This window comes from Zingiber officinale, chromosome 11B (genome assembly GCF_018446385.1).
Source record: "Zingiber officinale cultivar Zhangliang chromosome 11B, Zo_v1.1, whole genome shotgun sequence".
In the NCBI taxonomy this organism is placed as follows: Eukaryota; Viridiplantae; Streptophyta; class Magnoliopsida; order Zingiberales; family Zingiberaceae; genus Zingiber; species Zingiber officinale.
Genome location: NC_056007.1, coordinates 62390392 through 62400589, shown reverse-complemented (window position 1 = coordinate 62400589; position 10198 = coordinate 62390392). Strand labels below are relative to the sequence as shown.

At 39.5% G+C, this 10198-nt stretch overlaps 1 protein-coding gene across 1 annotated transcript; it reads right to left on the bottom strand.

The window, feature by feature from the left end:
* Positions 1-3235: 3235 nt before the first annotated feature.
* On the bottom strand, positions 3236-9503 carry LOC122034292 (lipase-like). The gene is made up of 11 exons (XM_042593479.1): positions 9342-9503; positions 9161-9260; positions 8860-8939; positions 8653-8718; positions 8486-8533; positions 8315-8382; positions 7045-7117; positions 6787-6948; positions 4540-4734; positions 3587-3675; positions 3236-3496 (listed from the first exon to the last, which is right to left on the bottom strand). The coding sequence occupies exons 2-11, from the start codon at positions 9225-9227 to the stop codon at positions 3307-3309; spliced, it is 1038 nt and encodes a 345-aa protein (XP_042449413.1). The 5' UTR covers positions 9228-9260; positions 9342-9503; the 3' UTR covers positions 3236-3306.
* Positions 9504-10198: the final 695 nt, after the last annotated feature.

Genomic DNA, 10198 nt, shown 5'->3' with positions numbered 1-10198 from the left:
GAGTATCCAGACTCTCGCCTCAGTGCGAGTTATAAGTGAGCTCTGCTCTCACGCCCAACGACCTTTTAGGTCGGCTCCCATGCGAGAATTATAAGTGAGTCTCACGCTCACGCTCACGCCCAACGACCTTTTAGGTCGGTAGTCCCAGACTCTCGCCTCAGTGCGAGTTATAAGTGAGCTCTGCTCTCACGCCCAACGACCTTTCAGGTCGGCTCCCATGCGAGAAACAAAAGTGAGCTCTGTCCTCACGCCCAACGACCTTTTCAGGTCGGCCCCATGCGGGGATCAGAAAGCAACTCCTCTGCGAAAATCATAAGCGAGCTCGGTGCCTATGCCTAACTACCTTTTTGAGAGATGTGCCTCACCTTGAGCAGGGCGTTTTCCATAATCAGGTCAGCTACATCTGACTTTACTTTGCGCGAATTTCAAATATGCAGCAAATACGCAGGGCAAATGATGCGGAACGTCATCTACCCTACTCCTAGGGAGTCAGCATTAACTACGACATCAGGTTTCGCGCGTTCATTACAGTTTTAAGTCTTAAGCACTATGTCGGTTTTATTATCCAAAATTCATACATAAAAAGGAAGCATGAAGCAATTTTTGACTCTTACATACGGACCAGTTCCTAAAAAATACTTGCTAGATGAAAATTGAACAAGAAAGACCATGCCGAAAGGAGACAGATGTACAAATGTCGCAGCACAGTCCAACAAAAAGGTGATATAGCCAAGGCCACAAGCAGGAACGCCGTATGACAAAGGAGCCACTGAGACAATTATTCCCCAGGCCAGCTTTGACTCGTGGAAGGAATTGGCCCTGGGGAACGAGCACTCCCGCGTGAAGACCTGTCGGGAGAGTCAGGGGCGTTCACAGCTTGAGCCAGCTCCGCGCGTAAAGAGCTGATGACCGCTTGCTGCTGAGTGATGGTGCGTTGCTTGTCCTCGAGGCCCGCACGGAGGAGGGAGAGCTCCTTTTCATGCTCTTGACGCAACTGTTCCTGGAGGCCAAGTTGACGCTGCAGGCTAGCCTGGCACTGCTCCTTCCTCGTCTTCTCCACATCCACGCAGTACTTTGCAAGGCGATACTGGTCTTCCGTGGAACGCAGAGCAGCTACCTGGCGATCTCGATCCTGAGACACGCGATTTAGCTCGCGCTCTCTCGAGACAAGTAGCGTGGTGAGTTCGTTTACCAGCGTTTGGGAGGGTGGTTGGTCAACTTCCTGAGAAGAGGGAGGAGAATGCATTGTGTGGGGAAGCGGTTGGCGGAACGCAGGCAAGACAGCGTAAAAAAGAAGGGATAACATGGAGAAGCAACCTTAAGGCTCCTTATAAAGAGGAGTAGCAGCTAAGTCAAAGCAACTGCGGGGGCGCGGTGCCCCAAGCGGCTGGCGACACAATAAATGAGGCACGGTGCCCCAAGCGACACGACACAAAAGTCGACGCCTCAGGCAGGGCGCGCAGAGATATGCTGAGGTCATAGAGATACGCTGAGGTAAATAACCAGAGATACGCTGAGATCATAGGGATATGCCGAGGTCACAGAAATGTGCGGAGGTCTAGTCAGTCAGACTGTCGTCCTCCTTCGACTAGACTTGAGGGGGAGGCTTGTGATACGGTTAGTAATGGAGGGGCCCAAAGAGGAAGGGATTAGAGGAGTCAAAAGCCAGGTGGCGGTCAAAAGTCAAGAGGAGGTGGCAGTCAATAATCATGGCGACTTGGCGGTCGGAGAATCAGGTGGGGGGGCAGTCAGAGTTCAGCATGGGGGGTAGTCAAGGGTCAGACAGACTTGTTGATCGTGAGAAAAGATGTAGGAGAATGGGGTCGGCAGAGCCAGGAGGAAGTAAATCGGGATCGGCAGAGCCAGGAGGAAGTAAATCGGGATCGGCAGAGCCAGGAGGAAGTAAATCGGGGTCGGCAGAGCCAGGAGGAAGCAAATGGGGATCGGCAGAGCCAGGAGGAAGCAAATGGGAATCGGCAGAGCCAGGAGGAAGCAAAATGGGGATCGACAGAGCCAGGAGGAAGCAAATGGGGATCGGCAGAGCCAGGAGGAAGCAAATTGGGATCGGCAGAGCCAGGAGGAAGCAAATTGGGGATCGGCAGAGCCAGGAGGAAGCAAATCGGGGTCAGCCGAGCTAAGCAGAGTCAGCTCGATCTACAGGTTTACGGTGGAGGGCCAGGAAATACAAAGCGCAGAGGCAGGTCACAATGGATCGGAGAAGCTGGGTAGTGCGGGTGCGGAGAATTGCAGCGGTCCTGCGAGAATAATCATTACATTTCAATAGTGCAAGCGAAGGCGGAGGTTCCTGAAACAAAAAGATGCCCTCACAACCAGTAACAGCCTGCCAGCTGTCTCTCGCTACAAAACAAAACCTATGCGCAAAGGCGGAGGCCCCTAAACAGAAAGATGCTTCCACGACAAATGGCGATACGACAAGTGTCCGGGACTAGACGACAAAGTCCAGCGTCTAACGTTTTCTGACAGGATGGCAGGTTTTACGAGGGACAAGGCATAAAAGGGGAAGAGATCCCTCGTACGCAGGTACGCGCACACACCCCCTCGTCACTTTCTTCCACAACTGTTTTTTCTTCTTCTTCTCTCTCTGCTTTTTTCTGGGGAAAAAGGACCTAACTTGAGCGTCGGAGGGCCTGATCCGGGGACTTTTTCCCTGGGTTTCGGTCTCTAACGGGAAGGGGGGAGATCGTCTGAGTGTGCGCAGGGTCCTGCAGCAGCATCAGCCACCCGTGGGAGCCGAATCACCTGCGACTTCCCGTCAACAATCGGGACACCTCGACCAGCCTCCGTCCGACTCAGCCTCCGGACAGGATCAGTTACCAATGATACACGGTTATAATTAATATTTTGAACAAATGATTATTCTTATATTTAGTTACAGAATAAACCTTAAATTCCTTCTTATTAAAATCATTATTCCCTCGATCCTTTTCAGCTATTTCACATATTAAATTATTATTTCATAAACTGAGAAATCCGTATTCATATTATATCCTATGTCATTTCATTCTCGAGAATGATTATTTCATTCTATGTTAATTCAACTCTTTGAACCAGAACACAGAATTATTAACGACTGAAAATATATTCAATAACGAGACCAATTTAAATAGTCCAGCCATATTTCGCTCAACTTATATACACGTATACATTTTTCAAATTTTATGAAATAAGGCAAAAGAATAGAAAACGGAAAAAAGAAAAAGAAAAACACACCATATAATATAAATAGCCCTTAACTTGGGCATTATAATCATGCAGGAGATTTGATGCCATCTACGCTTTCAGTGTTTACAGGTAAATTTGTTTTGACAAACTGAGAGTAGGATCCCTTGATAACCTAATGTTGCCATTGTAATCAACATTGTATTGTACTTCTGCTCGAGTTCCCATTACTATTCTGCAAGAGCCCCAAGAATCAGCTTTTAAAGCAATTCCATAGTAGTTGAGGTGGTCTGCTATGCTGTTTCCGGACACAGATCTGATGGTTATGGAGAAATTATAAGCACTTCGGCCACCACCACTGATAATCTAAACTATTATAAAAAAAAAAAAATTAATTCATGCATACCTGCTGCAATAAGGGTCTTCTCCAGAGTCGTCGCACAGTTTTTCAATTGTGTGAGTGGTGCCTTCTATTTCAGTATCTTGGAGCCAAACCTGATATTAACTTGCATGTATATCATAATAATAATATAACGAAAAGAATATTAAACTAAGAAATGGTTGCACCAAGGCTATAGTTTACCAGCATGTTCCAGGGGGAATAACATGTAACAGATCTAAATTAGAATTCTTCAGATGTGAATGCTTGACTTAACATTGTTCATACTTCAACATTCATACCTAAGTTTAGGCAAACAAACCTTTTCTATAAAAGAGAACTTCAGGAAAACACTAACCAAATCCAGGAATCATATCTCAATTATGATCAAGGAATCATGTGAAAGAAACTGAATGTTATTCAACATCAATTAGTTAGTCTGCACAGACAGGTTCATTGATATCTTATTAATTTATTTTGTCCCACACAATGATATTTTTCATCTGTGATAAATAGCAGCAAACTGGAATGTACTCAAAACTTATAATTTATAGAATAGAGAAGGTTGCCTATTATGGTAGCAAAAAGGTGGAATCCGCCACCCCAGCGGCCCCACACGGTCAGCCCCATGACCATCTGTGAGGAGGTAAATCGGGAAGTTGTAGTTGGCCAGTGCAGAGGAGGGCTTTTTTTTCCTCGACTTTGTCGAGATTCGAACCCTTGCCCTATGGTAGCAACTCTGCTCCGCACTAGCCAACTCAACCATGCCCCGGGGGCTGCCTATTAGTATCTAGAGCTGGATATGTAATTAATTGAATTTGAGTAGTTGTTGACTGCAATGTATTTATGTAAATCTAAAAGGCTGAGAGGTGGTGGATGTTGGACAATTTACAATTAATATTTGTATTTCATGCAGGTAGAGGTGTAATGCTAAGCTTACCTACCATTAGTCCAAAAGATACTTTGGGGGAGGGAATTACCTCTCTAGGGAAGTGATGGTATGTTCTCCTTTCAAAATAAGAATAATATGGCGGTAAGTGTGGCACAATATCATTTGCATGAGTCACACGAACAGTATGTGGCACGCGTTTGCCGAAATAACGGACAAAAGCAGCATTGCCTATGCGAGGCTGTCCAAACGTCGTAAGTTGAATGTCTGTCATTCCATGATTAACCTGCAAAGCAAATGCAAGATGAAACTAGTATAAACTCCTTATAATTAGTGAGAACACAGTAGTTGTATTAAACCTATCTTAGAAACAATCTACATTATGTAGAGAGAGCAGATCTTTGATAGCTGGAACAATGCTTAGATTAAAACATTATTTTTCTAAGAAAACAATCTCACATATAAGGTAGGCAACAGCATGGAATTTCTGGCGATTATCAATCAGTATGACCATTTTTTCCCCTTTGAGATTAAGGACGAATAACTTAGTCATCATGAAAATCAAAACAAAACAAGTAAATGAATGCTATGTCACCATCAAGGTGATAATTTAAATGCATGGAAAGCATAGGTTTCCCTTGCCTGAATGATGCTTGTCCTGAAGTGGCTAGTGCAGGAGTGTTCCAGAAATAGGAATTTGTGGTTAGCCCCAAGATTTAAAGTATTGTTCCGCACTAAGATTTTGGTCTACAGTTAAAATGGTAGGGATTTTGTGCTGTGGTGCAAACACTCAACAAACTTTAGCACGCTAGTAAGCATGCTGTGATACTAGAATGAGCTTCAACTCTATAAGTTTCTTTCATTTAACTTGTTTACCTCCAAATGCAAATTTATAGTAATCAAAAAGTCATTAGAATTAAAATTTTAAACCAATAAGTTAAATATAACAAGCATCTTAACTAAAGATAAATATTCCAATAAAGATAACTTTGCAGGTCAAATTTTGTAGCATTTAATAAGATCAACCCTATAATTTCTAATATATAGATTAAATAAAGCTCCTAGAATATCTAGTATTAGGAGTAGGTATATCGGCTCTTCTCCTCCCTGTGATTGACAAACACAATCTAAAGATGATTCTATCTCAGTCGGTTCTAGATGGTAAAGACTAACAAATGTGCTATCATAGTCATACCACTAAAATTGTGTTAGCACAAGCAACATACTGAGATTTACTCACGCTTGCACAATGCTAGTATTGCTTAATGACAAGATATATTGCATTATGGTCATGCAGACAAATACTAATCTACACTTGAAATCATGGTTAGCCCTAATTAACTTCTTGGTAACCCAAAGGCTAGCTAAGACAATAAAGGCCAGGGAAGGATGAAAACTAGAGAGAAGGAAGATGCAAAGATATGAGTAAAGATCTTATTGATCAACCCATAAACTTTCTACCTTTGAATTCCACTTCCTGAACTACATGAGCATCTTAAGAGAAGTGTGAAGCATCAAACATGTAGAAGCCATACACCACTATCATCGGCTTGATATATTGGCATCTTGATTTATAATGTTACTATCTCAAATATCTATCTGATACCATAATTTTAATAAGAACCTCTAATGGAGAAAAGAGAAAGCCTGGTAAAAGTAGTCAGTTTTTCATGGAGAAGAAAATTGATAAAGAAAATGTCTGTACGTTTTTCATTTCTTTTTTATCTTTACCCTATGTTAGCATTCTTTCTTTATTTACCATTTTCAATTTTTATCATTTTATTCTATTAAATACTGTAATTGGTATGAACAATCTATATGTAAGTTACAATGCAATGACAATATTTAATACTTACAAATTAATGTAAGGAAAGTACATCTCAATTATACATTTGCTATATCTTTTTCTTTTTTGTAGAATAAACAAATCGTGATACTAATCTCATGTTGTACCTAAGCTCCTAAAAGCATGACAGTTGGAGCTTGTGTGTAAACATGTCCAAGCATGTAGATGTACAAGTGTACAACCAAAACGTACATGGATCCTTCTTCCTGTAATACATGCATGTATGTGCAAGCTGAAAAGTTCCCAACATGCAGGGTTTTCCATATCTAAAATATAAACACAGTTAGCTATATGCACAACATTATCCACCAAGGTTCAAGTGTCGAGTGATAGGACAAAAGCAAGAATTGCATTTTGATAGACTAATAAATTTAATCAGTGAAGCAACCAATTTGTATGAGGCCAAACCAATTTCACAATGATAGAAGATATAAAAATGCAAAAATTTTAACATATAAAATGAATGAAACCAAGAAGGTTGATGCTAATTACAGCTAGATCCAGTGCACAAAAGGAAGCCAGAGCTCCTCCCATTGAATGACCTGTAACAAATATACTGATATTTCCATAAATATCAATAGCTCTTTGAATGGCATTTAAAATCCCTTGGCGTAATGTAGTGTTGTGGTAAGCAGAGTAGAATCCATGGTGCACCTATAAATATAACATAAATAATAAGGCATGTCTCGTAGCAAAACTTTACCATTACATATACTAATAATTGTCAGAAAAGAAATATTAATTCAAGACCATTGCATCAGGCATTCCAGGGTATTTAAGATCTAGCTGCTTCCAGAACAAATCTTCAATCCAATTTCGTAGGCTGTCAAAGCAAGCAATAAGCAAAGTAATCACTAGGCAGATGAGTTGGTAAACAGATACACATGTCTCAGAAAATTATTAAAATTTTATTTCCTACATTCATTACAAGAAAGTTCAAATACTGCAGTATAAGATCAGTTTAAGCTGTTGACTGTAGCTAGTGATAAAGTCCATAAGCTTGAAAGTACTACTTAACTGACCTTCATGTGCAGGAAGAACAAAATCAACAGGTTAGATCAAAAGATATGCAAGTGAAAATTCTTGAGATCATTGACTGTGGGTTCTAAAAAATAAATAATCGCTCATTGAGAACATTGTTGTGAAAGTGATAAGTTGAATATGCAGATGTTGACTGAGCAGCCCATAAGGTGGATAAGAACCATTGCAAAATCATTAAAATTTGATTCAAATTTGGAATGCCACCTTCAAAAACCAAGTTGGAATCCAAAATAGGCCATGTCAATATATTAGCCAAAAGATTTTAAAGGTTTCTTATAGTTCTAACATTGTAGCTGATGAAGTATAGTTAATAAGGGATATACAATAAAAAAGTATCGATCAGTTGCAATATATAGATCAAGCAATCTTAGATGAACTTTAGTCAATATCAAATTATATTTTCACAATAAAGCATGGGTTTGTGCTTACTAGATGTGTAAGAAAAGCTTCCTACTTCACGTTCCAACAATGCCAAAACAAGCACAGAGAAGCAAATGTGGGAGGTATATAGAAACCACTAAGTTGTAACTACAGTTAGCAATTGTAAGTCTGTAAGTCGAACTATTTGTTGTACTACATGTCTACATCTCAACAAAAGATGGCCATACGAACTTATCAGGAATTTAAGAATTAGGGCAGTGTTGATGCAATAATAAGCTATTCATAAAGATTTCTGTGTGTGAATGTGGATGGAAGAAGCAAGGGTACTTGGTTGAAGGATCTTGATCAATGGCCTTGTGACTTTGTCTCCACAATGTGTTAAATTGGCATCAAAGATTACCAAAAAAGTTGCAACACTTATTAGCTTAGATACATCCACAAAGAACAGCTCCTAAACTAGATTACTAAATCAAAGACAACTAATATCAGAAATGCCCTTAAGCCATAGATATGCCAGTTCCATGTCCAGATATTTCTATCCTGATATTTGCAATGATAATTGTCACACAGAGAAAGGATGCTCTTTTTTCCAAGACACCTGTGTTCTTGTGTGCCTCTGAATGCAATAACAATGGAATTCAGATCAGGATCAACTCCGACAAATGCCTGCACAAATGCTCAAAACAGTGAGAAATAGTGTTGTTTTTTGGTCTGAAAAACAATGTTGTCTAAATGTACTAAACCAGAATAAAATGACAATAAGTTGCACCTGTAAGCAGTTCTGGATATCAACAATAAGCTCTATCACCTCAAATTCCTGATTGGATATTGCCACAGCAAAAAGTTAGTGATGCATTAACTAAGAGAGATGTATACCTTACTATCTTAATTTTGCACAACCATGCACATCTGAATCTCTAAGTACTCAGCGAATACCTTTGTAAAATCATCACACCTTGAGCAAGTCCATGTAAAAAGTTCCGTCAAATCTGTAATGTAGGCCTACGGCATGCATTAAGAACAGAGTCCAAGTAATACATAAGGACGAACGGATTAATATGAGAAGATTGTCACTAGAAAGAAAGAAAACATAAAAGATTATATTCCAGGAGAGCAATTAAGAAATTATCAATCGTTACTCACAGCTGAAGCATATTCAACAATTATCTTCGTGAGGGTATGATTGTAGACAGGCAGTTCGTCCTCATAATTGATCTTGATCTCTGTAAGAAAAAAACAGGTTCAGGAACTCGGAAAACGTAGATGAAAACACCAAATTCCAATGAACTGGCAAAGGAAAATAAATTCGACAAAAACCAATTAACCATGGCAACGACAAAAACAGACTAGATCAATTGTACCACAAAAATAAAGCGAAAACCTTTCAGCCTCGAAGAAATACGACAACCGAGAACGAGAATGATTACCCAACAAGAGCGATTACCTCTTCCTACGGAAACGACGAACAAGCTGACAATAACCAGGGCCGCGAACCGTAGCCATCGGCCCATAGCCCTCTAAGAAGGCAACGAAAACCTAAAATCCTGCAAGAGTCGTGAAGATAAGACTCCAAATAGATAAAGGGGCATGAGAACAGGAGTGGAGAGAGGGGAAAAATCACATACGAATTGAAGCTTGAAGATGATTTCCTTACGACGGGAATTAACGATCTCTCGAGGAAGAAGAACGGATTTGGCAAGCTCGTTGAACGACGAAGGAAGGAAGCAATTTGTTGCATTCGAAGCCTAGCCGATAAATACGAGGATCCTCTGGTCCACTAGTTTGGACTAGGTGGTCTGTAATATAATTATAGTCGGATCCTATTCAATTGTAATTGTAATTATAATTTTTTTCTAAACTCATCTTCCTTTTAGGTTATATTTGGGGTCTAGATAGACGGTCAAGACCGTCTGAAGACCTCCGACGATAGACAGGTGACTAGGTTACCAGATGTTAAGCGGGGTCTGAACGAGGATGGCCTTTAGCGTTAGCTGTCCATCCGACTCAAAATATAATCTGAGTAGGGAATTGAATTTACAAAAAGATCACAACTAAATAAGATTAAAATGTGATCATGATCCGATTATAATTATATTATAGATCATCTTCTTTCTTTTGATTTACAAAGTGGACTAAAAAAATCTGATCTCATTGAATACTAACTAGGAGAGATTCCATATCAATTTTTTTTTTATACAATCATTAAAACTTAAATTATCTTAAAATTTCTATTCTCTATATTTGTTTCCTTACATTTTTTAATTATTTTTTCTTTGATATGTAATATACTTTTTATTATCCAATATTACCTTAATGTATTCTTTTTTATTTGTTTTCTTTCAAATTAAATAATATTAATAATATTTTAATATTTAGATAATGAGTTTTATTTACTAAATTTTAAAAACACTATTTATAACATTTAAATTTAGAAACTAGATAGAGAGTAGTAAATTTTGTATTTTAGTAAATTATAGATCCT